The sequence below is a fragment of the Drosophila guanche genome, unplaced genomic scaffold (assembly GCF_900245975.1).
Source record: "Drosophila guanche unplaced genomic scaffold, DGUA_6, whole genome shotgun sequence".
NCBI classification, from domain to species: domain Eukaryota; kingdom Metazoa; phylum Arthropoda; class Insecta; order Diptera; family Drosophilidae; genus Drosophila; species Drosophila guanche.
The window spans coordinates 4,861,483-4,889,074 of record NW_022995752.1 but is presented as its reverse complement, the minus strand read 5'-3'; the positions used below and the strand labels follow the sequence as shown (position 1 = coordinate 4,889,074).

At 42.8% G+C, this 27,592-nt stretch overlaps 4 protein-coding genes and 1 pseudogene across 4 annotated transcripts; 3 read left to right on the top strand and 2 right to left on the bottom strand.

The window, feature by feature from the left end:
* Window positions 1-48: 48 nt before the first annotated feature.
* On the bottom strand, window positions 49-26,919 carry LOC117587701. Its single transcript, XM_034278598.1, has 4 exons — window positions 26,800-26,919; window positions 14,235-14,291; window positions 1,982-4,008; window positions 49-1,916 (listed from the first exon to the last, which is right to left on the bottom strand). The coding sequence occupies exons 3-4, from the start codon at window positions 3,749-3,751 to the stop codon at window positions 108-110; spliced, it is 3,579 nt and encodes a 1,192-aa protein (XP_034134489.1). The 5' UTR covers window positions 3,752-4,008; window positions 14,235-14,291; window positions 26,800-26,919; the 3' UTR covers window positions 49-107.
* Window positions 7,910-10,271, top strand: LOC117587702 (neprilysin-4). The gene has a single exon (XM_034278599.1). It carries the CDS (start codon window positions 8,178-8,180, stop codon window positions 10,122-10,124), a length of 1,947 nt encoding a protein of 648 aa, XP_034134490.1. The 5' UTR covers window positions 7,910-8,177; the 3' UTR covers window positions 10,125-10,271.
* LOC117587987 (techylectin-5B) lies at window positions 21,018-21,766 on the top strand. The gene is given in 4 exon segments (XM_034278993.1): window positions 21,018-21,040; window positions 21,243-21,448; window positions 21,451-21,602; window positions 21,605-21,766. Coding segments are annotated over 4 exon segments (543 nt in total).
* On the bottom strand, window positions 22,223-24,152 carry LOC117587703 (pickpocket protein 19). Its single transcript, XM_034278600.1, has 4 exons — window positions 23,739-24,152; window positions 23,092-23,680; window positions 22,448-23,036; window positions 22,223-22,378 (listed from the first exon to the last, which is right to left on the bottom strand). Exons 1-4 carry the CDS (start codon window positions 24,020-24,022, stop codon window positions 22,248-22,250), a joined length of 1,593 nt encoding a protein of 530 aa, XP_034134491.1. The 5' UTR covers window positions 24,023-24,152; the 3' UTR covers window positions 22,223-22,247.
* LOC117587986 lies at window positions 24,423-26,758 on the top strand (annotated as a pseudogene).
* Window positions 26,920-27,592: the final 673 nt, after the last annotated feature.

Sequence of the window (27,592 nt, the reverse complement as noted above, 5' to 3'; positions counted from 1 at the left end):
TATAATATTTTTAACATTAAATGTTGTTTGCTTATAAAACTAATTTGCTAAGATGCTTATGCTAAAGACATATTACAATTGTAAATGGAATTTTATCCAATATTTGATCAAACCTCCACAGAACGACGATCGAGCAGAGTGTCCAATATTTTGTCCATGTGCTCGCTGCAGTTTGCCAGGCAAACATCCGCGTATTCGCTGAGGAAATACATGAAGCTCTCCAGCTGTTCCATGGAGCAGGTGCGGAATCCATTGTCCCGGCCAATATTGTCGATGGCTCGGATAATGGAGCGCAGCTTCTTCACATATTCCGGGGTATTGCGGCAATGCTCCAGCGAGTCATCCGACAGATTCGACGGCTTTGAATAGCAGCGTATCCTTTCCTCCACATTCTTTAGCTTTGTTTGCTGTTGCTTCAGGACCTGCATCATCTGGGGCATGGACATGGCTGGTGAGCGGACCACAGGAGCCGCCTTGGCAAACAGCTCATCCAATGGCACTGCCTCGTAGTCGAGGGAGAACATATCCGGTGAGAAGGAGAGCCTGCCGCTGCCACTGTTGTTGCTGAAACTATCCGACTCAAACTCCGTTTGGTCCAGGTCGCTCGTTTTGATGGTGTTGTTAGCGTTGCTGCCAATATTCGGCCAGGAGTACTTGTTGCGTCCCTCCAGGCCATTGCTGGCGCCCGTCTGCAGTCCCACGAGCATGCTGTAGCTGCTCTCGATGGAGTACTTCTGGGTGGTGGGCCAGAACTCGGGCACGCAGCTGAACTCCAGATGATCCACGCCAAAGCGCAACTCTGCCTGTTCGTTCAGCTCCGCATCCAAGAACTGAAACAGCCGCTCCACCTTCTCGCCGGACAATAGTTTGCCGCTGAAGGGAACGGCCAAATCACCGCTGGCGAACCAGTAGTGGGAGCATCCCTTCACGCTGGGCGGCGGCTCGGGCAGCGATTGCTTGGCCTCCAGGCTGCCGCCTCGCGAAAACTTGTGCGCATCGATGCCAAAGGCCATGTCCCGCGTTTCCCAGCTCTTCTGCGTGAATATCTCGTACAGCAGACCCAAACGTTCGGGCGTATTGTGGAAGATCTCCAGGGAGACGGTAAAGTCTCCAGCGGATATCCAGAACATTGACTTTGGCTTGGGTGCCGGCAGGTCGTCCTGTGATGAATTCATCTCCATTGTCGGTGCATTCGCAAAGAACTCCCGCTCACTGCAGGGCGTCCGCGGAGAGCTGGGCGTATCACCTAGATCCAAAGGATGATCCTCTCGAATCACCTGCATGGCCAAGGAGCTGCGTCTCGGTCTGTTATCCTGTGCTGGAGTCAAGATCGGACTGAAAAGCTGCTGCTGGACGGGGCTCACCGCCTGGCGACCCTTGACGGGTGTCGAAAATCCCGATGGCTTGCCACCCGTCGTTCCCACGGAGGAACGTCTCAAGGGACTGCCACTATCCGTGGCATCATTCGAGCATGTCTCAAAGCCCTGATCGATGAAGCTATCCCTCATGGTCTGATCCAGCGACTGCCTTGGCGTCTGTGCCGGCGACTGATCGCTGTCAGCATTCGGCGAAGGCGACGACATCACAGTCAGTGTGTAGGCGGACTTGATCTTTCGAGGAGAGTTCACCTGCCGCATCAGCGATTTATCCAGCTCAATGTAGCTCTGTTCGGGCATTTGCATATTCGTTGGAATCTTCTTTTTGGTGGGTGCTGCCAAAGTTGGCTTGTAATCCGAGTCCGAGTCGGTGGAAGTAATGGCATTGGCAGTGGCCTCCACAATGGAATTTTCCTTTTTCCAGGTGAGTGTGCGACGCATTTTCTTCTTGCGTGGCGGACGCTGCGGCTTGGCAAAGTCAAAGTCGTTCGCTTGCATATTTCCCTGCTGCATTTCGGGCTGAGATTCATCGCTGGTAATCTTTTAGGGGAAACAAAATATGTTAAAGGATGCTCGAAGAGAGTGATGTGCTTGTAAGGACATACCTTTGGTAGTGTAGACAACCCGGATTCACTTTCCTCAGCCTCCGATTGCTTGCGACTAGACGAACTGCTCGACATGGCGCACGTGGACTGCGTTTGACTCAAACTTGGACGTGGCGCTGGCACTGGCGGTGCCTGACGCTTTACCTTCCGCGGCGTCACTGTCGGCGTGTCCTTTGTGTCCTGTTCTTTTTCCTCCGACTGGCTGGACTCTTTCACCTTATTCTCCAGCTCCAGCTTGGCTATGGCCTCCTCTAGCAGCCGCTCCACTGCCGATCGCTGGCTTACCTCGCCCATCGATGTGGCCGTCTGCTCTTGCGTCGCCTGCCCCGAGGCGCTATCTGTCTCTTCGAGAGCAATCTCTATGGTCTGCTCGCTGTTGGACACGCAGGTAATGTCGAATTGTACACCATTCTCGGCACTTAGCCAACTGTAGAACAGACTCTCCAGCGGCTCGTTCTGAAAAAACATCTGATGGTCGCCGCCGCTTCGCTCTTGACGCGTTCGACGGATTTTCTTGGGCGGAGCAAAGGCCTCGATGGGCAGAACACTGCGTATGGAGGCCAGATTCCGTTTCTGAGAGCCCTCCCGCCCATGACTCTCGCTCTGACGTTCCAGGCAACGTCTTGGCCGGGGCTGCGGTGCCCGCCGCTCGGGGCTGGGCTTTAGTATCACCGTCAGTGTGCTCACATGGAAATTGGAGGTGCAGGTTTCTGGTTTATCCTCCTCCACAGCTCGACTTTCCTTTGGCGGACTCGATGTGGTGGATAGTCCTGCAGGGCGCGGCGGCGTGCCTGGCTCGAGCATGCATTTTGCTTCGAGTTCTTTGGCCAACAGCTTGACACTCGCCTGCTGTTCGGCCACCACCTCGCCGCGGGCCATCTGTTTCTTCACCTTTGCCTTAAGATCCGCAGCATGGGCCGTGAATTTCGGATGCTTTGCTGCCATATCCCCAACGAATTGGTTGAACAGCAACGCTTTATCCCGCACACTCAGCTCACGGAACACCTCCTCGGCCACCAGGCACGGGCCCTGTCTCGACTCCAATCTCGACTGCGGCTGCGGTTTGGCCTCGGGCGAGAATTCGTTGTGCAGTTGGACATATTGTGGCTCTTCGCCTCTTCGCATCACTTGGCTAATCTTCGAGTTGAAAAGTTGTGCCATTTCCTTGACTTTCATGGGCAATTTCCCCGCTGACTTGCTGCCTCCAGTTCCTCCTCTGCCGGATGTTTGCGGCGTCTCAGGCTGTTGCTGCTGTTCGTATTTTTGCTTCAGTTCGCTAATCTTTATCTTGCCAGCATCCACCTTGGGCTTGGGCGGACTGACAACCATCTCTGGCTGCTGATTCGCCAGCTTGGCAATGGCACTGGCCACCTTACCGCTGCCAGCCACCAGTTTGGCTGCCTGGGCGGACTTGGTGGGTGTGACGGGCACCTCCTCGTCAAAGTACCTCATCAAATTCTCAATGCTAGACAGATCCAGGTCCGTTACCTGCACCCTCTCCTTGGATGGCGTGGCATACGAGTTCTGATGCTCCAAGGCGCTGAGGAAGCGATCATCATCCAGCGAGGAGATCTCAAAGAGCTCCTCTCGTGTCATGGTGGCTTGAAGCAGGCCGCAGGCATCACTACTGTGACGACTGGATCGTCTTCTCTCTTCAATCTCTGCATTCAATTGCAGCAGTTCGCTCAGATCCTCGCTATTCATGGCCGCCGTGTCAATCATGAGCTCTTGGTGTGTCTTCTGGTTGGGTGTGGAATTGCTTAGAACCATTTTGGTATTTCGTTGTTCACGTTAGACGTTCCAGTTTGTAACTGTGCTGGCTCTGAGATTTTACTGCGCTTCTTATAGTAATGGCAGGTAGCTTTAGGCTCGGTGCGGTTTAGGTACATGCAAAATACCTATATGACATTCCGCTAATCTGCACTGATCAAATCAGGTAAACTCCTGTAGCAGCTGCGTGTAGAATGGGTTTTTACTTTTAATTGGTTTCGCGAACCTTCCAGGAAATTGTTGCGCCTTCAAGGGACCTGCGAATATACTCAACAGGTAATCATTTCAATCATTTTTATGATCACTAACACTCTACAAGAATATGGTACGTACAACAGAGGTAATTTTGACTTGGAAATTTCTAGATTTCTAAAATAGAGTGAAAAATAATAAAGAGATCTAAAAGAACATTGAAAAGGCTACGCTAGAGCAAGAATTTCTAAAGAAAACACAACACCAAAGTTAAACCAAAAGTGCCACACAGAAATGTGAAAATGTATTCTTAAATTTTCAACAGCAATTAAAACCTCATAAACGAAAATTCCCCACCCCACTTTGGAAAATTCTTTGCCCAGCAAATACGAGTACTAACAAGACCCCAGCGGAATGCAGCAGTTCCACAATAAAAATCACACACACACATGTACATATAAGTAAGTATGTGTGGTACATTTTGTACAACTTGTCGTTTGGATGGAATGGAGCTCGGGAATGTGGAAACTTTTGTATGCCATTTGCCACCTTATGCAAATCACAGCCAAAAAGCAATGAAAATCCAAATGGAAAGCCAAGATTTGTAGGTGTTTTGGAGCCACCTCAGGTGCCAAATTTTGGTTTCCCAATGATGATGATGTGTCCTGCATGAGTGAATGGAAATCTGTGTCTTTATTGTCGGTGACATGCCCTTTAAACAGACAGATTTCAATTTGCTAATAGCCACGTGGCATATTTCCCTGCAAGACGAGGCACCACTCTCTTTTCTTATTCTTTACGATTTGGTCTAGACAACAAATTGGAAAAGTAAAAGGTTTTCCACCATTTTGGCTCTCTCTCTATTTTTCCTTTGTCTGTTTGTATTCTCTCCCAGAACTGTGCTTTCAATAACTTTAATATCGTTTGTACGCCGGAAATTGAATTGAATTACTCCGCGAGTAACTCGAGAGCGGAATACGGATGGAAAAACATCTTCGCTGCGCGAGAGTTTTTCTTGGTCTCCGCTCTGTTTGGCGCTCTGTGAAAAGTGAGAGGGGTCTCCAGCACAGCAATGGCAGTGGAAGTGGAAGTGAACCACAGATATTTTTAATGCTCGCCTTCACTCAGCGAAAATGCAGCAGAAAATGTACTTGGCCAAAAGTGGGCAAACGGAGAAATGGGGATAGTTCAGACTATGCGTAAGAGTAGATTTTCCCAAGAAAAAATATCAACAATGGTTCAAAAACAAACGATGAAGAAATAATGAAGACTGCAAAAGAGTTTAGGTTAGGTTAGGACACACTTAAGAGTTTAACAAAGGAACTGATCCAAATGTTGTGATGTATAAATTCGGCAAATGTTAGATACTTAAATGACTTTGAAATAAATTTCAGTCTGAATATTTAGAAGGTATCAACTAGAGCTGGAGATGAGTCTTTTGAAAGGAGCTAAAGAAGATCTTTAAGCTAAAATTATGAATTATGTACTTAATTATATTTCTTTTCTTCAACTCTGCTGATTACGTCCAACAAATTGTACTATTTTCCGATAATATTTTGATTATATTTTCAACCATAGTTGTGCATTTTTCTACTTTTATAAGACCGTCGACATGCCAGAACCTAGAGATTCATCTATAAGCTAAGGAAGAGATGAAGGTCCCCGACTCTGTTTCAGTATATCTACTGACAGTCTTTTTCTATCTTTCAGATATCTATATACATATGTAAATACAGTCTTCCCTTAGGGAAGCCTCTTGTCACACTTACACTGCCTTGTACAAGTATATTCCTTCTGGAAGTCCTGTGAGGCGTAATTGAAATATGAAATTGGTGATTCAACAAGGCGTCCATTGACGTCCTCGTACGCGTCCTCGGCAGTGGTTCTGGGTCCTTGGCGCGCAGTGAGGCGAGCAAAGATGCCTCTGCCTGCCTGCCGCCTGCCTGTCCAACAAAAGAGGAGCTGCTGCGGAAGTGTTGGGTTCCCATTGAACCGTTAACGACTCGGCATTCTTCACGGCCTTTCTCTCTCTTCTCTTTTGGCCAGGGCCAGGACCAGGACCCATCCTGGGGATGCAGAGATTAATTTTCGCTCGCTTGTTAATAAATTAATAAATTAAATTGCATATTTTCGCTTTGGCGGTATGCCTTTTTCATAGGTTTACTCGTACATGAACGACACGATGATATCGTAAGAGTTATGTGCCGAAAAAAGTGCAAAATTTTAATATAAATAATTTTCGCTTGATTTTCTCTTTGATATAAACCAACATTCTACACACGATTTCCGCTCTCTCTTTCTCTTCTATCGCCACTCACTCTCTGTATCACGTGTGTGCCTTGAAAACTATTTTCAATAATTTTGCATAAATGCACTTGACTTTCTCTTCACGGAAAATAAAAAATGTTTCACCTATTTAAAGTGTCACACCACACGTTGATGAATTAAATTGATGATTGATTTATAAATATATTTTGTGGAATTTTTACTGAGTCGCTAATGAATTTATAGGTGAGTGTCCTCCGAACACTCTTTATTTTGTTTGTTTTTCTGGTTGCTAAACTCCAATTAATTAAAATGGAATCAATTAAAATCAAATGACGGATTGCAGCTTAATGATTAGGAACCATTGAAGTATAAACCATAAATAAATTATGCCACGCAAAATGATGAAATATGATTGTTTTAATAGTTTTTGGGAATGGGCTTGAAAAGAAAGCAAAGAAATTTGTTTGAATCACATACACATAGGTGAGTATTAGAGTATTAGAAACCTATTTAACAAAAAAAACCTCCTTTAAATGCATCTTAAAGCCTAAATGCTGACATTTTATTTATTTTATATAGATATAATTTGTTTTATTTAATTTATCGAGTCCAATAAAAATAACTAAAGAAATTTCTAAGAAAAAACACATTTTAATAGAATCCAATGACTCCGAAAATAACAAAACAAATTAAAAAGATCTCTGGAAAATATTTTAGTATTTCCTGAAAAAATCGCAATGTGAATGGACAAGCCTCCTCCAAATAACCAATAACCATCGAACCGGGAGCACTATCTTTATGTTTGAATGTCCAGTAGATGTATTCGTTCCCGCACTCGTGACCCCTTGACGGGATCACCTCTCGTGCTTAAGGTTAATCGTTAATCGTTAGCCGCAATCATGAATTGCAGCTCAAATTGCGTCATACGTTATTTCAAACAGATAATCAGGTTTCGATTGCCGAGCAACGATCACAATTAATAACTAAAACACTATGTGTAACAATTAACACAGCAAGAACAGAGAATGTGAGTGTCATTAATTGTACACTGGAAGAAAATACAAAACAAAAAAATTTACAAAACAAATAAAATATTAAATAAAATTGAAATAATTTAAATCAAACAAATTAAATAAAAGACAAACTATAAATATGGATAATTGATTGGAATAGAGTCTCTTAGGATTGGTAATTCCATAATATTGTGCTCTTTCTGGGGCTATATGTAAGTGGTATTTTTTGCATAAATTTCTAAGAACTGATACATTATTGAATTCTCAGATAAATCCCTTCAGAAAGCATCTTTCCTTTCCTGTTTCCATAAAACTTTACTATTCTAAATATTCTTCTTGTCTCGTCTTCTTCTCTCTTAACTTTATGCGTTCAGTGCATTTGAATTGATAAGAATTCCAAAAGAAAAGACGTATTTAAAACGCTTCAAGCGTTATCAGCTAACCAAGCGAAAAAAGAGCCGAGCTGCAAGAATCACACACACACACTGGCATCCACAATCGACCGGACAGTGGATCGAGAAATACTTAAGAGTGATTTAACGAGTAGTATATGGGTTTTATTTTTCGTTTAGAGCCGAGACCACAAGCCGACACGAACAGCACAATGGGAGAATGGTAATGGAAATGCGAGAATTAACATACAAAATGGAACCGCGTGAATCGAGTTTTTAGTTGATTTTTAGCAAGCGGCAAACGCGCAACAAATCGTTCCGAAAACCCATACAAAATTCAAAAATAAAAATTGAGAAACGATCGCGTTAAATTGTGAAATACATTTTTGCTAATACATTTTTGACATGATTGCTATTAAAAATCCACAAAGTGAACCAATCAAAAGGCCTACAGCTATTGCCAGTTGGAACAAATAACCCAAAGAAAAGTGAAAAGAGAGAAATCAAAGTGAAAACCAAATAAAAAAGAAATTTCAAATCAAACTTTTGGAAGCTCTAGAAATGGAGCGAGGTCTGTGGCTGCTGCTGCTGCTGTCGATTTCCATCGAGGCAATGCCCCCTACACATCATCTCAATCAGAGCTGCCCATACCAAAACCAATGCAATCCTGCGATCAATTGGCAGCATATCCGTAGACTGGAGAGCTATGTGCGTAGAGATGTGGATCCCTGTGTAGATTTCTATGCCTATGCCTGTGGCAATTGGCGGCGCATCCATGGCGAGGGTGGCACAGCCACAACGATAAGTGAGGCACAGATAAATCAGCGCTTTGAGGACTTATTCCTGCGGCTGCTGCAAGATCCACGTGCACCGGAACATGGCTATCCCATGCAACAGAAACTGCTAAGCCACTACCAGAGCTGCACGGCGCTGACAAGCCCCAATCTTAGGCAATATCTGCAGCACTTGCCACCACTGCCCTCGCTGGATACCTCCCACTGGATGCAGCTGGTCTCTATCCTGGGAAGGTATGGTTATCACGATCATTATGTGCAAATCGAAGTGAGGCATCACAACATCAGCCAGCACATGATCTTCATACAGCCGCACAACCACATTCTGAGTCTGAATCTCACGCGGGAGATTTATGAGGCACTACCACAGCGGCATCTGTGCTTCCATCAGCTTAAAGATATGTTTAATCGACTGGAGGTACACCTCAACCGGCTGGCCAAGCCCAACATTGCGGATGATAGTTTTCACAACCTGACGCTGGAGGAGATTCGTAGGAGAGTGCCGGAGTTGGACTGGTTGGGAGCCCTGAAGCGGCAGCTGAATCGGTCATCAGTGAACGCTGATCATTCGTTCCAGGTGGATGAGCTGTCGGCTATTAGGCAGTTGATTTTGTACCTCAATCGACAGGACAGACTGCTGCTAAATCTTTACAGCCTGGCTAGATTTCTGAGCCATCTACTGAAACTGCCACACAACCCATTGGGTAGGCAATCATCGTCTCCTTTGGAGTCTTCGAAATCGCTGTCCATTGCCTGTATTCGTCACATGCGTCGAACCCTCTATCTACCCATGATTTATGCCTACGAGAGGGTATACTATGCACAGCAGCGACCATCCGATGAACGTGTCATCCACAGTGTCTTCACAGAGCTCAAGGATCAGCTGGTGCAGACGCTGGACCAAAACAACTTCAATCTCAACCGAGGACTAGTGGAGGCGCTGCAGACAAAGGTCCTGGGCATGCGCTTGAATGTCGGAAATGTACCCAGAAATGTCACGGAGGATTTCTTCTGGGCCGCCGACAGAAACTGGAATGTGGGCCACGACTTTCACGAGAACCATCTGAACAGCCTGCTCTACTACTATTCGCTGACGGCAGAACTGGAGGACAATCCCGACGCCACAGAAAAGGCTCTATGGTATAGTTTTAACAATCATTCGCCCGATCTCACGGACAACATCGATGCCACGCCTTACTTTTACTGCCTGGGGAATATCATTATTATTCCGTACTCGTACGCTCAGCTGCCGTTCTACCACTCTGAGTTCTGGCCCGCAATGCTCTACGGAGATTTGGCCAACACATTGGGCCACGAGATGATGCATGCCTTCGATACAGATCTGGTGGACTACGATGTTCAGGGCAATATGCGTGACTACAGCGAACAGCTTCAACAGCAGCCACTCTATGTGGAGGCCGTCAAGTGCCTGAACGACAGCTCTGTGGTGCTGAATGAACGCACCTCGGATGTCAGTGGGTCCCGGCTGGCGTTTCGCACCTACATGAAGGATTCGCAGAGCCGACAGTCGAATGGCAGATACTATTTCCTGCAGTTCTCGCATTTCTTTTGCGGCGACGAGGGCGACAGATACCACGACATGGGCAGCACGCGCCTCAATTATGCCTTGAGTCAGATGCCACAGTTTGCCGAGTACTTTCAGTGTGCCAGGGGCACTCCCATGAATTCTGCCACCCAATGCCAGTTTTGGTAGCCAGCCAATCTGTAGAATATATCGATTAGTATCTTTAGCATCTAGTTTAGTGTTTAGTCGGTGTGTAGCTTTAATTAGTTGCCCCTTCCACAACCCCCCTCTCAAGTATTGTGAATAAATTTCCTTGTTTAGGAACCTTTAACTCTACACCTCTTTGCCGTGTTTCTGTTTCTATTTAGATTTTGGTTGCTAATTTTTGGTATGCGGCACGCATATGTCGACCAAAATACTTGGCAGAGAACGTTGCAAGAACGTCGCAGACAAGTTAATTTTCAATTACGTGGCACAACGTGAGAGACATTCCAAGGCATGTCGATGCTGAAAGGTAAGAACAAATCTATGGATTACCAGATGCCTCCCTCGTGCGAAAGTAATCCGAACAGAGTGCATCGTTCTCTAACACTTTGTGGCTAAATGGATTTATCTAGGGATTACGAGGTGCTAAGTGAAGATGTTACCATCAGGGAATTAAGTATTAAAGATTGTGTTACAAAAATACCAAAGAAATCCGATTAGGATTTAAATACATACATTTAATTAAATACATTTAAAAATTTGATAAATGTAGATTATCTAATGAATTTTTAATGGCGTTTTCAATCTTTTATGGTACCCGATATAAGTTTATTAATGAATATAAAATTTTTAAAGTCCTTATTTGAAAGATTCCAAATTTAATTATTATACATTTTATAGGTCACATTATGTACATATTCTGCACTACAAGTAATTAAAAACAAGTTAGAGCACCCTTCAGCTAGAAACAAATGTACGAAATTTGCAGAAATGGCACAAAGATTTGTTTCCTCATGCATTGAAATCAAAAACCGGGCAGTACCTCTAGTCAGCACAGCAATCGAGCTACTCACACAGATACTACAAACAAGTCAGTGCGTGTGTGTTCTCTGTATCTATGTGCGTATTTCCCGGCAAGCTTTTTTTATCTATTTGCTAATTAACACGCTTCCTGCCGCACAACAGAGCCCAGCATTCGCCGTCGCAGAGTCGTAGTCGTAGTCGTAGCCGAAGCCGAAGCCAAAAACAGGGAGAGGGAAGTATGTACCGTTGGTTTTCACTTGGCAACTTGTTGAAGGTCGTTGCGCATATTACTCATACGACGCGACGCTTGGCTTGACGGCATGGGGATAGAAACGGTATGCCTTCCACCTGGCGACCGCATTAATAGACCATTAACAACATGGCCCCGGTACACGCTGCGCGTGAGTAAAATGACTAAACCGAAAGTGGGTTGGGTCGGATCGGGTCGGTCAACCCCAGGCAATGCGAACTCAATCCCTCCCCCCAAAGGACCCAGACGAGTGACTGTCTAGCTGTCTTTGGTTTTGCTGATGAAAAAACATTTGTAGAGTTTTAATAGAAGAGCTTTTCTATGCACAATAGATATGGCCGTGCCGAACCCTGTTCCACAGTAAAGTTCAGCTGGAATTCAACTCAAATCAAGATATTTTGCTGGAGATATTTCAGATTTGAACATGGAAGAGATCGTTAAACCTGCAAGAATTATGATAGTGGTATCGTTCAGGCGACTGATCCATTAGGGATCACTACTCGACAAAATTGAACTTTTTTTTCCTCAAGGAACCAAACCGACTTTTACATTTTTTAACGAATTATGTTTTTTTCTCTGGCTGAACTTTTTAAGAAGAATTTTTAAACGGGTTTTGTAACGGCTTTTTTCAGAGGTAGCGGCTTGTTTTTCACATAGCTTAAGTATCTCAGATCTGGTTTTAAAGAACTTTGTTTATCTGAAAAGCTGATTGATGCAGCTAAAAAGTGATCTCAAACAGTTTGTGGTTTTGGCTTACCGTCTGGGAAATATTAGGCTTTGAAATGCAAAAATGTGGTTTTCTGTGACGAGTGTTTAACAAAATGTCGAATGTTTAAGAACTTGGGAAAAGTTGAACAAAAATTATATATTGTGCTCCCCATTTTGTATGTACATGTGCATTAATTGGACGTCGTTTAAGGTATTGTTCATCAAACTCTATGGAGCAATAAATCAATGCATGGAGGAACCCTTCTCAATCAAACCAAAATGATTCCCTGAGCATTCTCATGAGTTCATTCCTTTCAGATCTATAAAATGAATACCACACTTGGCATGAGTCAAGAAACTCTTAGCACTGCAAGTAGTTCCTCCTATCGTTCTACGAATTTAGGTTTGCTAGTTCCTGAATATTATCTCAAGTGCACTTCAATTGATTAGAAATCAAAGGTGTTGAACAAATCCATAAACCATTGCTGGGCGTGCACTTATAGTGAGTATTTCCCAAGTTTCCAGTAATCACACACACAGGGAGAGAGAGATAGAGAGAGAGAGAGAAGACTTGATTTATTTCGAATGTCTAGCAGTGTCTGGGGTTTGTCGGACTGCCGACTGGCGACTGGGGGCATTATGCTGAGTCGCGCGATTTGCTTGGCTCCCCTAACTACCGAATCGCGCCGCGGTCAGCGGGGCTGTGCGGTGCTGATGGGCCCAACTGAGACGCGCGACGACGCGTGGCTTATCAGTCCGAGGGCTAGGGGGCTTTTCATTCATTCATGTAAGTCAAATTGGTTGTGCGGCGGGGCAACGGCAGCATTATTGTTGGGCATTCGGTTTATAATTAAGTTTAATTTTAAACCGCTTCGCAATGCGGAATTTGCACACATTCGAGTGACGCAATCTGCACAGAGAATTGTATCAGAAAAAGGCCAAAGCAAAATCCCATTCGCACTGCTTGCAGTGTTCCGCACTGTACGTTGTTGGCGCGGGTAGTGCGGGATTTTATGTCACATGTCACGTGTGACCCAATGGGTTCACTCTCTCTCGGTTGCCGGCCGGACTTCTGTGCCTGTATGTCTCACACGTGTTGCATGATTGCCGATTACCCCGCCGCACATTCGATTGATTGTTGAGTCCATGATTATTGGGGAAAATGATGAAATTACAATCCCTTGCATCGTCATTCATATTCGACATCATAAGGTAATGTTTCATAAGGATTTACATAGTTTTGCATAAAGAGTTGGAGTGGGGTTTCTTGATGGGTTCTGCTCTTTGATGCCTTTTTGCACTTTTAATTGTCGATTTTTGTTGTTGTTTATTCCACCCCAAATTCCATGATAACCTGCACCTATAGCTAATCAACCCACACAGAAAGTGGAGAGAGCAGAGAGATGAGTGGGGGTCGTCGCTGCTTTGATTTCAAAACAAAATGCGCATAATGCCGGTTGTGTTGGTGGCTCTCCCAATAAAAAGCCAAATCTCTGCGGCGGCGATTCTCACGTTCTAGTGGCACTGACAGGCAGCGATGGTCCGGTTGTCCGCTCGTCCGGTGTCTGGTGTCCGCCTGACCACCGTCTGGTGTCTGATGTCCGCTGTCCCGAATGTTTGACAGTGCGTCCGTCCGTTTGTACGACAGTCTAGTTAGCCCGCAAAAACCCCAAGCCTCATGTGTTTATTATATAACACTCTCTGTATTCGTATCACTCTCTCACTCTCTCTCTCTCTTGCTCTCTCACTCTCTCTCTCTCTCTCTCTCTCTGTGACAAGAGTATTTTTTCAGCGACCACAATGTTTGTAAATGCTTTTCAACATTCGGTGGGATTTTTGGGGATTGGTTTGTCTGCCATTTTCCTGTTCATGCTTTTGTTTTTGTCCCCTCCATGTCCCCTCTGTTCGTTTGACTAACTATGGAGTTGTGTCCTATCGGTACGACTGATTTTTGTCGTGCTGCTGCCGCTGATGCTGGCGATGCTGCTGTTGTCAGCATCATTGTTATGCCTTTCAAACAAGACAGACAAAGGGACAGACACACGTGCTGATTTTCACACGAAAAAAAAAAAACACTTTCGATTGGTGTTTTTTATTGTAAAATCAGTAATTGGGGAGCAGAAATAAGAGCAGAGTCTATAAAATTCAAGTGACGCTTTTAAAAAACTTGTGCCATTTAATGTTAATTGTTTGTTAATTTAAAAACAAGAATTAAAAGTAGAACATCAAAGCATTAAAGGTACACAGGTGGGAAGTAGAAATCCAAGATTGAAAGTACACGATCAAACAAAAAAAGTGGAAGAAAGTATATATTATTTAAAGATCGCACTTACCTTAGTTATCTAAATACATATACATTTATGTACATTAAAAAAACACTGATAAAAAACCTGAAATAAAATCATGAATTTTTGAATTAAAATTATTTATACTTTCTCAAGAATATTGTGCAAATTTTTCGATTTGAAAAATCAGAGAACGCTCATCAGCAAAAAAGTCAAAACATTTTTTGCTAACATTCACAGAACCTAAATAGGTTTTAATATATTATAGATGGTAAAATCTTCAAATGTTGTATTGCTTATTGCAAAATACTAATCCGCACTTAGATATGAAATGTTCTCTGATTTAATTGCCAACTTTGGCAGTACATAAATGTATTCAAAGCTTATGATATCTTCAACTACCTGCCAAGTTTCAAAATCAATCAGTAACATGTGCAATCTTCATAGAAAACATTGCCAACAGCGACGAGGAATAAACATGGTTTGAAAGTGCATCAATCATCAAATAAAAGCAGAATATAAAACCATCAAACCAATGCCAGAAATTTGTACACACTACGGTGGCAGAGGGTGGTGTAAATGTATGGAAATGGGTATGGATGGGTGCTTCATAGCCTATCCAAACATATTTTCCAATGACGATGAAATATTTTCGGCATCCGAAAGTATGCAATCATTTATTGAAATTTTGAGCGTCATCTGCGTGTGTGTGCGTTTCTCTCTCTTCCTCTCTGTGCAAGTGTGTCCGAGAGTGTTGGTACACACATTTGAATGTGTTGGTGACTGCAATTAACTAACAGACAAGCCGTTAGGCAAAGCAATTTTGATGAGACAATTCCTGGATATAGGAAAAGGCAGATCCAGAGAGAAACAGCAGCCTGACATATTCTGACCACTTGATTAATATGCCAACTGTAATTATGTATGTCTGTCTCTCTCTGTGTGCATTGATTGCAAGATATGAGCAAACATCAATCCAACGCACAAAACACACACGAAAAGATAAAGTATAACAGAAACATTTTCCAATATCGAAACGTGCTTGAGAGCCTTCCACGCCCCCCAAAAGTTGTTCTACCATTTTAATTGGCGCCCAAAACGGCGGCTTCCATCTTTTTTTATTCCCTTCTCCTCTCGTTTGCATATTTATGCGCCACAATTTTAATTAGTTTTACCCCGCGCCTGCCATCGCTTAAAAATTGAAAGAAGGAAGCCGACAGCATGAGGAAAAGTCACGAAAGGGACGACGATGACATCACAGATTACTTTAAAGTTATCGTTTAAAGTCACAAAGAGAATGCCAGTGATGGAGCAAATGATGGACGGGGACGTCTATTTAAGTACAAATATGTGCGCGGAAAAAAATATGTGATAAAATCTAAAGTATAATATTAAATTTGACATTTCGAATAAGGGATACCTTGGAACAACGAATATTTGCAAGGAATGAGGATTGAAAATCTAGAAATATGTCTATGAACCACACTTGAATGTTAGAAAAGAAAATGTTGCCTTAAATTGTTTCTGAAACAAATATTTTCCTTAATCTATTAATAATTCAAATTATATACATGAATTTATGAATAAATAACAAACAATATAAGCAACATACAAAATTATAATATTAATAAATTGATAATGAGATTATAATAAATAAAAAATACAATATAAAAAATACAATACAAAAATTAAATTATCGGCATTATTTTCCCCTAAAATTAACACCCGATAAGCATCTTCTCTATTTTTTCCAACCATCAGATATTTGTACGATACAGAATGATCCTTAACTCTAGAGCTTACTTTTCAAAGAAATATATAAAACTAGTTGTATCAACGCCACACTACAAGTATACAACTCGAACCCTGCACAAAAACATATACTAATCCTCGAAAAAAAAAGACAGTAGAACCAAAGAGGAGACAATACCCACACACAAATATATATTAGTATGGCCGTCGCCGCCGCCTATTCTGCTCTCTCATGTTGGCAAATATATGAAAAGGCAAAGTCGTCAGGCTTGATTATTGTCAAACAGAAAGCGAAGAAAGATGTGGGACAGTTGTCGACAACATCAACAAGATCTGCAAAGGCTGCAGCAAGTCGAAAGCAAATAAGAAAATGGTGATAATAAATAAAACGACACTGTCAATACTCTAAGAATTCATCTCCCACTTATGACAAGAGAGAAAATGGCATCCCAGAGATTTGAAGTTTAAGGAGCGGAGAATTATACCCCACACCAGATGTAAGGTATACTCGAGGCAGCAACAATAGCCACAGCAGACACATCCAACGGTCGCACGGGGCACTACGACTGGCTCGTAAAGTCAAGCGATGTGAGGACTCGGCACAAACACTACACCCACACAGCCACACATGTGACCTGTCAGTAACACAGGCAATTGGCAGGGTGGGAGGGAGTTCAGACTGAGACTCCTCCGAGAGTATACCCTATACGGCTATCTTACAACATTTTATCGCCAAAGCTCCTCTCACTGTGGCTTTTATTTGTCAAACAAAGTATTTTTATTGGCTTTTTTTAGGGAAGCGCCACTCTCTGCCCCTCAGCTGACATGGGGCATACACACAACCGTGGGGATACATCCGTCCGTGGGAATGGGATTGTTTGGGGCGATGTGTTGTCTGCTAAATACTCGACACTTGGTATGTGATTGAAATAATGCCTTGGCGATAATCCCTGTTTTATTAAACGGTCTTGGCAACACATGTGCCACTCCTAGATTTGGGTCTGGCAGGTGGATATATGTACATATGTATGTATGTATGTGTACGCACTGTGACCCTTAATAAAATTAAAATAACTTGCTGTTGACATTTTGACAGCCATTTGATTTCACTTGCTCCTGCCTTTTTCTTATTAACAATATTCTGTGGAAAGGATATGTCCCACCCGCACTGCTCTAGAGTTCATTTCCTGGACAGTCATTTCTCAAGATTAAAGATGAAAGATAAGGCAACTTTAATGAGGGACCCGCAAAGGTAACGCTGGCCTTCACAAACAGAGCATAAACCTCAAACAAAGTGTTTATGATTCAACATTAAATTTCTGGTGCTCAAAAAAAAAACATTTTCGTGGACAAACAAAAATGTTGGGAGGTTTCTTTTACAAAACTGTTTGCATTATGGCCAGAAATTAGTGAATCAAAAAGAAGGGGAGCATTCCCCCATTCCCAGGAGCGAAAAATCGAACGCAAACAAGAAAATTGGTTGGCAGGATTGTGTCTGATATGAAAATGCGTCAACATAAAAGGCAGATTCGATTAACTCTCACGAATAGCGGCAGGGCTGCGGCTGAATGAGGATGGATTTGAGATGGGGTTACAATACTGTGAAATCCAATCAGTACCCCCCCACCCCTCAAAATATTTGGCTTGTAGGGTGGGAGAACCGGCATTGAAAATTAGGTAAATTACCGCATGTGCTGGTTGCCACACTCCTGCCGGCTCTGCCTCTGCACCAGCCACTCTTTCCTCTTTCTCTTTATCTCTGTATTTATCCCCAATGCCAACAAAACCGCGACACACCGCAAATCGCGACCATCCAGGGTGTACAGCTAGGGATACAGATGGTGTAGGGGGGCTCTAGATACAGTTGGAAGAGCGGCCGGTAGATACATTTGAGATGAGAGGGCTGTAGATACAATTGGAAGAGGGGATAGCAGTTACAGGAAGGATGGATATAGAGAGACCGCAGTAGCTACAAATGAAGTAGAAGGGGATGCTTATGAGCTATGTGTTACACACACACACACAACACCCACCCAAAGTGTAAACATTCAAATTTCGATTATCCAACAGGAAAACGCTCGCCTGTCCGCCTGTCTGCCTTCCTGCATGATTTAATGACTGATTTGTTCATATTTTAATATAATTTATTAAAATTGCATATACACGCACACATGTATTTTGGCAGGGAACAGCCAGTTCTTTTCCCCCTCTGTAAAGGCTAATGTCAGAGGCCAGGTCGACCGAGAGGACACGCCCCTAACATACCAATCGACCCACCCACCGTTTGGTACATTCATAAAGCGCCGTTGGCGATAAAGTTAATTTGCTGATTACAAAGTAACCTCTTTGCCATAATTTATGAGACAAGGTGATATGGGAGGAGAAGAAGCTGTGTGTGCGTGTCCGGCAAAGGACCCACCGCAAATGCACTGCAAATAGGAAGGCGTTTTCTTCATTCATTCGTTCTTCAATATATATTCGAAATAATTTAAATTTCATTGAACTTAATAGATGCATCCATTACGAAATTCGCTCCCAGCAATATTCGCATATGCCGCACTCCCTAATGTTTTATACCCTACAGTTGTGGAACACGAAAAAAAAATATATATATTACTGGGGCTGACCAAGCGACTCCTAGACGGGTAGACGGGCTCCTGTGTCCCTGTTGTCTTTGGCCGCGGGCCGTATGCAGATCCAAAGGACAACACGGTGCCACCTAATTACCGTAAAAATGGGTTGTCGCAGATTTTTGTTTAGATTTTATTTAACCATGCCAGTGCACACATGAGTGGACTAGCAAATTAGCAACACTCAAAATGAATGAGGAAAATAAATATATGTAGACCGGCAGCTTTAAGGTACCAAAGGTATGAAATGTATGGGAATGTTAGAGTGAAAATCTAACTTGTTCGCAAAAAAAAAAAATTTCATTTAAAGGCTTTCACTCACTTGCCAAAATCGCGGTGTACTGCTTGCCACCCCCATCCCCATCTCAGTGAAAAAAAAAACTAATAAAAAAAAAAACTAACTTAGTGGATGGTTCAGCTATTTCGCCTTTTTATACCCGGTACTCGAAGAGTAAAGGGCGAAAACCTCCCAAACCTACAATTTTGAAGATACAAGAAAACTAAAAACGCCATTCCGTAGGGAATGACCATATCTATCAGACCAAATTGGGATCCGATTGAATCATTATTATACCCACAATGAAGATATTAATTTGCAGTGGCTAAACCCACCCTGTCCAGCAGCTTTTGTTGTTTTTTTCACATTCTCTCATTCACACTCAGCTTCGTGTAGTCAGCGGCCTCTGCCTCTGCAGCGAGTCTGCAGTGTGTGGGTCTAGGGAAGGGGGGCGAGCTAAAGGAGCGTGTTGGCGTGAGGAGTGTTGTTGATGTAGATGACAGATGAAGAAAAAAATGTAAAATTTGACAAATAACCGCTAAAGTGCAGATGTAGTACTGAGTTCCGGTAATACAGTTGTGACGCGTAAGAAGCGTCTCACACGTCCCTTCTCGTTGTTGTTCGCTTTGGCATATGACACGTTGTTGTTGGATTAAATTCTGCAATAAGCTTGGAGGAGGAAGATAAAGCAGAGTGAGCATTGATGAGACCATCATAGTAGAAATGGTGATACGATTGAAATTCGAATTTGCGTTGGTTTCTGAACTATAATGGAGCATGTTTTAAACGGGTTTGCACAACAAATTCTTTATCGCAGCCCTAAATTTCGAAGACAATTTAAATCCATACGCTTTCATTTCGTTTATGTGGAGAATGTCTGAACAACATTATTTATTTCGCTGGGAATCCTCTCGCATTGCGATTTCTTTGATACGTTTTTCTGTTTATTTACTTGATATCCCTGGAGTCTCTTGGCTTCACCTGGAACCGGGCCATAACCCCAGATGGTACCAACCCATTGCCTTTTTCACTTTTTTTCCACTGGTTTTTTCTTTCTTTTATTCCCTGTTTCTCAAGATAAAAACTCGCCAGAGCCGGGAAAAAATAGAAACAGGAACAACAACAACAGAAACTGCCGCTAAACTGTTAAAAAATTCAAGCACAAATATTTGTTTCTTGGTCTGTTTGTTAGCTTGTTTGTAAAACTAATGAAATTTTTGCCATATTCGACCCCAAAGAGAGAAAAAGGCATAAAACTTGACCTCAAAAAAAAATTAAAAAAAGAGAACACCTAAAAAAAATTAGCGCCGCCTTGGAATCCACACCAGAAAAAGGAAAGCGTGGGATATATAGTGCTACCACAGAAAGTAAAGAGAAGAAATTACAAGGGCAGAGAACACAAAAAAAAATCAAAAAGGCAAAAGGCAAAAGCGCAAAAGACAAGGCCAGCGGGCGAGTCGGAACCGTCGGAATCGCGCCAGCCAAATTATTATGTCAAGTCACGTTTATGAGCGTAATTTCGACAAGACACCCTGAACAATCCGAACCCCCAAAAATCCCACATCCGGATGGAGCCGGAGCGCAGCTTGTTAAGAAGCAAACGCGACATTGCAGCAGTTAAGACACCGCCCGCGGCCAGTCAATAAACCGTTAAAAACTCACTAGAAAAACAAAAAGACGATGAGATATACTTTGGACAGATTTTCATAAAGATGGCTGGAAATTAAATAGATATTACAGATCTGAACTTTAAATAAAAATTAAAAAATTGGTATAAGCTGGTGACAACTAGGTCAAACATTAGTAAGCAAGTAAAAGAAGCGAAAAGTAGAAAATATAGAATTAAAAATATTGTATCTAGACATAAATAGTTTAAATTATACATACATAATTATGTATGTAAATTAAGAATTGGTACACCAAAAGCGGTAATTGGATAAGATAATTGGTAACAAAAGTCTTAATATTAGAAAATAGAATAAATAGGAATAGTAATTTCATTATTAAAGCCCAACATTTTTTTTTACAGGTTAATACAGATAAGTGTTCAAATTATTAATAAAAACTTCTGTATTTCCGATGAATGCCGCGATAAGAACAACAAGAGATTGTGAAAAGGTTACCAGAGCCACTATCTAATGACAATTTCCAGGCAGTTGTCAGCGCGTTATAATGCTGTCAATGTTGATCTACGGGTTGCTGGTGTTTCCCTCTGCAAAAGCAAAGGATTCGCTTTTCGAGCACTTTAAACAAAACAAAAAGCTAAGAAAAAATAATACTTTTACAGTTTGTTTAAAAACACAGACAGAATAGACTTAAATTTACAGAATTCCTATGGTAAATTTCCTATGAATCCCAATGCCCATGGTCTATACACCATGCAGGTACCCTTTGAAGTGTGATCGCACGTAGAACCAACGGAGAGCTGAATTTCTTTAGCCCTTGGAAGGAGTACAAGAGGGAATTTGGGAACATCACAGGCGACTTTTTCATAGGATTGGACAAGCTGCATGCCATAACAAAGGCACAGCCCCAAGAGCTATACGTACACGTCGAAGATTTTGAGGGAAATACGAGATACGCCCAATATAATGAGTTCCACATCAAAGTGAAAATGAATTCTATCGCATGTCCAAGTTGGGCGCCTTCACTGGCGATGCTGGGGATTCGATGAGAGTAAATCAGGACATGGACAACGATGGATGGGAGGAAAACAGCTGTGCAGTGGAGTACATGGGTCCCTGGTGGTACACTAAATACATGTCTAAATAATTTATTGAAATTCTGGACTCTATTTGCATGGTACCGTGGACAATATGAAATGGAAGGGTGTAATGTGGCACGGTTGGCGCGGATAAGCCTATTCATATTAAGTAATGCAAATGATGAATCGACCAAAGTCCAGTTGTTCTATGAAATAACTGCATCATACCTAGCAGAAAAATAAAGAAGTTGTAGACTTAAAAGCGCCCCCACTCGGGTAGGAGTTGGCAGTCCAAGTGTTGTATTCTATCTCAGCCCACTTTTGTATCCTATGTAAGTCCACGTTCCATATTTTAGTACATACCGTGTTCTATATTCTATTATGTTATATTCTATGTCCTGGCAAATGTATATTTCAAATTCTACATTTTAGAAGTTCTATATTCTGCAATTTCAATGTTCACTAAATTCTTTGTTCAATGGGGTTTAAGTGCGCACGCGCCAAAACAATGCGGAACACTTTTCAAAAACCTTTGCTGTAAGCTTTTTCACGTTTGTATCCAGTACAAGAACCATAAAAACCACATTGCAAAGCTTTAAATGACATGTTCTGTATTGTTAAGCAGTGGATATTTTATGAAAATCATTCTCAAATCGTGTTAACAAATATATAAATTCATAAATCAAGTTTTAATATTCTCAGTTCTTTTTCATCTGCCTTATTCTCTGCCAATGAAATCGTGGCACTTTGAGCAGTCCAAAGTAGAGAAACTCGAGGAGACTGATCAGAGAGCAGCCGAGGCACAGCTGGCAAATGCCACCAAAAGAAACTGTGATGCAAAATAAAACGAGTTATAGCAATATGATGCTTTAGGATGTGTGGGATAATCTCAACCTACCCAACAAATCCACCCAGGTGTAGATCAGATTGGTTCTATAGACCAACATGGAGGGTTTCTTGAAGAAGACATTCAGCCACATGCCTTGGACCAGCGAGGAATTGGGCTGGAGCCAAGGCTGCATGACACTCTTGCGCAACTCCGTCACTAGTGTCAGCGACTTGCAGTTGTGCAGGCAGTCGCACAGGAGACCCGCATCCTCGGTGTGTACATAGGGATGCTCGCCGGACTGCTCAAAGTTCTGCAGCAAGTGATTGTGGGCCGCCAGACAGGGAAAATCTGTCGCCTGGCAGGCGCTGTAGTTCGACGGCGGATAGAACAGATCCAAAGTGCAGTTGCAGTAGCGGAGCAGGTACCTCTGCTGACACTCGGCCTGGCAGTTCTCCAGCATGTACTTCTGCCCCATCAGTGTGTGGAAGTGCTCGCTATCCTGCTCGGAGTCCATCACGCAGCGGCGTTGACTGGAGGGCAGGCTTAGGGTATGCTCATCGAAGTAATGATAGACGGCGGTCACCGCCACATTGGTGCGCGTGTGAGGCACCACCTCGATGGGAAAACCAAACCATACTGAAGGCTCCACTATGTTTAGCTGTTGGAGAGTAGGGATAAATAGCTATTCTGTTCAGAGGCAGACTTCAACGCACAATAAATCCTTTGGTGTCCAGATTCCCCGGAGCATGGTGCTCGGAATGGAGTACGAGGCGTACCAGCAATCCCGTATCAATGCCAAAGGCAGCATTTCGTCGCTGTTCGAGCTCATTGAAGGCCAGACAGTAACCCAGGGGAAGACGACGTGGCCGGAACAGGCTACAGCAATTCCGAGCTGCCGTCTGCCAGCTACAATTACTCAGGATCTCATCACATCGCCATGACATTTCACTGACAATCTGCGTGAAATTCAGATGATTGAGCGCCTGAAGCGGCTCATCCTCCAGCGAATCAAAGACATCAAAACGATGAAAACTCAAACGATCGTAGGCAGTTAGTATACGTTCGAGCAGTTGCTCCTGGGATGGGGTAATGTTATATCGACTTCTAACCTCCTCCAACCGTGACCAATTCAGACGATTTTTGTTGCATATTATGACCACTGGAAAGGCAATCTGCCGTATGGGAGCATGCGAGTGGGCGATTATGGTCTGAAAGTGCCGATTGTGATAGCGTTCGCCCAACAGATAGCTCACATATATCAGCACAGAGAAGGCGCAGATCAAGGCCAAGGACCAGAGCACACTAAAGCGGAAAAACTTGGCTAAAAACGTTAGCTGAGATAGATCTTCCTTCCACTCACCGCATGCGTCGTCGCATGGTTGGTAAAAAAAGCATATATAAACCGTGTATATGCGATCGGGATATATAGCTATCGAGCAACTGCATCCAGTCTGACCTTTCTTTGGATTTGCTGCACTTTGATGCATCCGTTGCATCTCGACACTCGCGCCAAGCCACAACTGGCCGCCGACTCTGGAGTTTTCCCACCTTATTGGCGTACATTTTGTACTTTTCTAGTTCTTTGCCACATAGTTCAGCCCTTTTATAACGATATTTGGGAGGTTCTGGATATTTAGGGCACATTTTGGGTAAAGTTAATACGCAGTTGGCTTTGCCAGTGGCAGAGTTCTACTCTTTCAAATTTTTCTTGACTGCAAAATTATCGGATCAAATCAAAAGATTTCGATAATTCCTGTCGCTACACTCATTTAAAACTCATTTATGGAAACATTTTAAGTCAAGACACAATAATCTTTTTAAAACAAATTATCGATAAACAAATTGTTTTCTTGAGTTAGTCTTTTAGATAGTTACAATTACGTAGTATCCATAATAATCCAATCATTCTTTGTTTTCAAACATTAAAACTTTGTTTCTGGAAAAAACGTTATATAAATCGATTCAATCTTTGCTATAAAAGACTTTTATTTAAGTCACAATTCTGGAAACCAGAAATCGATACGAAGATCGATCAAATTTATAGATGGAGTAGCTAAACTAATTTAGAGTGTGTGATCAACTATTCCTAAGTGAAAATCACACACCGCAAACCTTTGAAGGGTATTCAATCATCCGCCTGCAGTGCCATAAACTTTCTTACCGGCTGCACTCCATTGTGAGTGCTTTCTAATCGTTGTGTGCAAATCATTTGCGATTGATTACGTTCAATTGAGTTTATTTTGGTGCCAATTAGCAGGTCGAATCGAATCTCTTGGGGGCTATTCAATCGATTGGCCTGACATTTGCTGGCAGTGTCCGGCTGTGTCAGACTGGAGGGTTAATAGAAGCCAAACACGTTAGAGCCGCTGCTGGTGTAGGACTGAAACATGACAAGGCGCCGAACGGCATCTTATTATCGAACCAAACCAATTTTTATACCCGGAACTCGAAGAGTAAGTAGGGTATATTGTAACGCACAGAAGGAAACGTTTACGACCCCATAAAGTATATATATTCTTGATCAGCATCAATAGCCGAGTCGAGCAGAGACTCTGCAGAGGCAGAGGCCGCACACTGCAGAAACAGAGTGTGAATGAGAGAATGTGAAAAAAGCAACAAAAGCCACTGCAAATTAATTTCTTCATTGTGGCTATAATAATGATCCAATCGGATCCCAATTTGGTGATCTGATAGATATGGTCATTCCCTACGCAATGGCGTTTTTAGTTTTTTTTATCTTCAAAATTGTATATTTGCGAGGTTTTTGCCCTTTTGCGGGGGCGGAAGGGAGCGGGGCTAATTTTTTATATACACTGGTTTCAGTGTGAGCATACAGCAGTCCGGAGCCAAAATGTGTGAGACGCTTCTTAAGCGTCACAACTTTTATAACTTTTTAATTTAACATTTTTTCTTCTTCTGTCATATTCATCTTCAACACTACTCACACCAACACGCTCCTTTAGCTCGACCCCCTTCCCTAGACCCACACACTGCAGACTTGCGGCAGAGGCAGAGCCCGCACACAAAAAAAAAAAAAATATAAGCTGCGTGACGGTGTGGGTTAAAAGTCCGCAAAGGCAGAGGCAGAGGGACGGCAGAGGCAGAGGCAGAGTGAAGCAGAAGCAGAGTGTGAATGAGAGAATGTGAAATGAACAACAAAAGGACAGGGTGGGTTTAGCCAGTGAATATTAATTTCTTCATTGTGGCTATAATAATGATCCAATCGGATCCCAATTTGGTGATCTGATATATATGGCCATTCCCTACGGAATGGCGTTTTTGTTTTTCTTTTATCTTCAAAGTTGTAGATTTGGGAAGTGTTCGCCCTTTTGCGGGGCGGAAGGGGGCGTGGCTCATTTTTGAAATACACCTGTAACAGTGTGAGCATATAGAAGTCTGGATGCAAAATTTTGTGGCTCTAGCTCTTATAGTCTCTGAGAACTAGCCGACAAACAAGACGGACGGACGGACAGACGGACAGACAGACATGGCTCTATCGACTCGTCTATTGAGGCTGATCAAGAATATGTATACTTTATGGGGTCGGAAACGTTTCCTTCTGTGCGTTACATACAACCGTTATTCGCACAAATACAATATACCCTATTTACTCTTCGAGTAACGGGTATAAAAACTAGCCATTTAACATATTATAAGTTCCTTTTTTTTCCGTTTCAAACTCACAAACACATTTTAAATGCCTGTCTGGAAAGGTGGCTGCCCGGCCAGGCGGACCAGCACAGGATTTTCATTGTGAAGAGCTTACCGAGAGTGAAGTCCGTAGAGTTTATTGAGGATCTGCAGGTTTACCTTAAGCAGCAGATCACATATCACTATGTGCTGACACGCCTGGAGCTGCTCATGCAATGCAAGCGGCGCTTTGGACCCAAGTAAGGAGCTAAGTTTGGTCTGAAAGGGATACATAAGGGATAAATTCCTGCCCGTAGACAATTTCAGTGCCTTAAGCAGCCGGAAAACACGCTGGTGGTTGAGGACCTGGCCTTTTTTTCGCCTTCTGATGCGCTTCTTTGCGTGCAACGGCGAGGAGGTTCACACCGTGGTGAGCACCTGGCCGGGGCCAAGTACATGAAAAATCAGCGCAAGGAGATCCGGGTGCTCAACCACGCGACCTGCGGCTGAACAATCTACTCTTCAAGTACGAGAACGCCAAGCGGCCCAGGACCTGATCCTCATTGACCTCCAGCTGAGCATCTGGGGCAGCCGGGCATCGATCTGAACTATATTTTCTACACCAGCCTCAATCTGGAGGTGCTGGAAGACAATAATTTGGAGATCCTCACCGATGCCAAGCAGAAGGTGCGTCAAATGTTCGAGTCAACGCGTTTGCGTGAGACTGCGACACACTTTGCCGCATTTTGAGCGAGCGGGGGACCTGCATTAACATAATAATCAGCACTTACTCATTAAAGAAAACGTTTAGACAATTGCGCTTAGCTTAAATTGTAGTTAAAACACTTTAAATATCACTTTTAAATATCACAATATTTTGCCACCAAAACTTTTCATTGACCGTTTACAGTTATGCGTGTGACCGCGGATTTTTTATCAAATATACCGTCAGAACCTCGGAAACATACTAAAATATACATTCTCATTTTAAAAATATACCATAAATATACATTGGTCTTAAATCATATTCTAGTTGATATTAGAAGCCTGCAAAGATTTTTACCGATATATCGATAGAAAGTGTGTGGACTTATACTATAAGGTTAGTGACAGGGCCTAATTAACGCAAAAACGTAAAAGAGAGTCGAAAGAGAGAGTTCCTCGCAGTCAAAAAAATACTTCTCCCATGACTTTTTTTAATATTTAATAATTTTACTGAAATTAATAAATTAATTATCTATTAATGCTTATTTGGCAATAATGGTCGTTTGGCAAACCATTTTCATTATTGGCAAATGTCAAATGCATTCTCATTTCAACTACCAGCTTTTTTTGTGAGAGTAAAGAGTAAATAGGGTATATTGTATTTGTGCGAATAACGGTTGTATGTAACGCACAGAAGAAAACGTTTCCGACCCCATAAAGTATATATATTCTTGATCAGCATCAATAGACGAGTCGATAGAGCCATGGCTGTCTGTCCGTCCGTCTGGTCGTCTCTTCCTCCCTTCGTCCGTCCGTCTGTTTCTCCCTTCTTCCGACCGTCCGTCTTGTTGAGCGTCATGTGTACACCGTCATAAAAAG

Coding starts and splice junctions, on each gene's coding strand:
- LOC117587701 (XM_034278598.1), bottom strand. CDS start 3,751: ATGGTTCTAAGCAATTCCACACCCAACCAGAAGACACACCAAGAGCTC. Junction 1,917..1,981: donor GGTTGTCTACACTACCAAAG/GTATGTCCTTAC, acceptor TTCCCCTAAAAG/ATTACCAGCGATGAATCTCA.
- LOC117587702 (XM_034278599.1), top strand. CDS start 8,178: ATGGAGCGAGGTCTGTGGCTGCTGCTGCTGCTGTCGATTTCCATCGAG.
- LOC117587703 (XM_034278600.1), bottom strand. CDS start 24,022: ATGTGCCCTAAATATCCAGAACCTCCCAAATATCGTTATAAAAGGGCT. Junction 23,681..23,738: donor ACCATGCGACGACGCATGCG/GTGAGTGGAAGG, acceptor TTTCCGCTTTAG/TGTGCTCTGGTCCTTGGCCT. Junction 22,379..22,447: donor CACCTGGGTGGATTTGTTGG/GTAGGTTGAGAT, acceptor TTTGCATCACAG/TTTCTTTTGGTGGCATTTGC.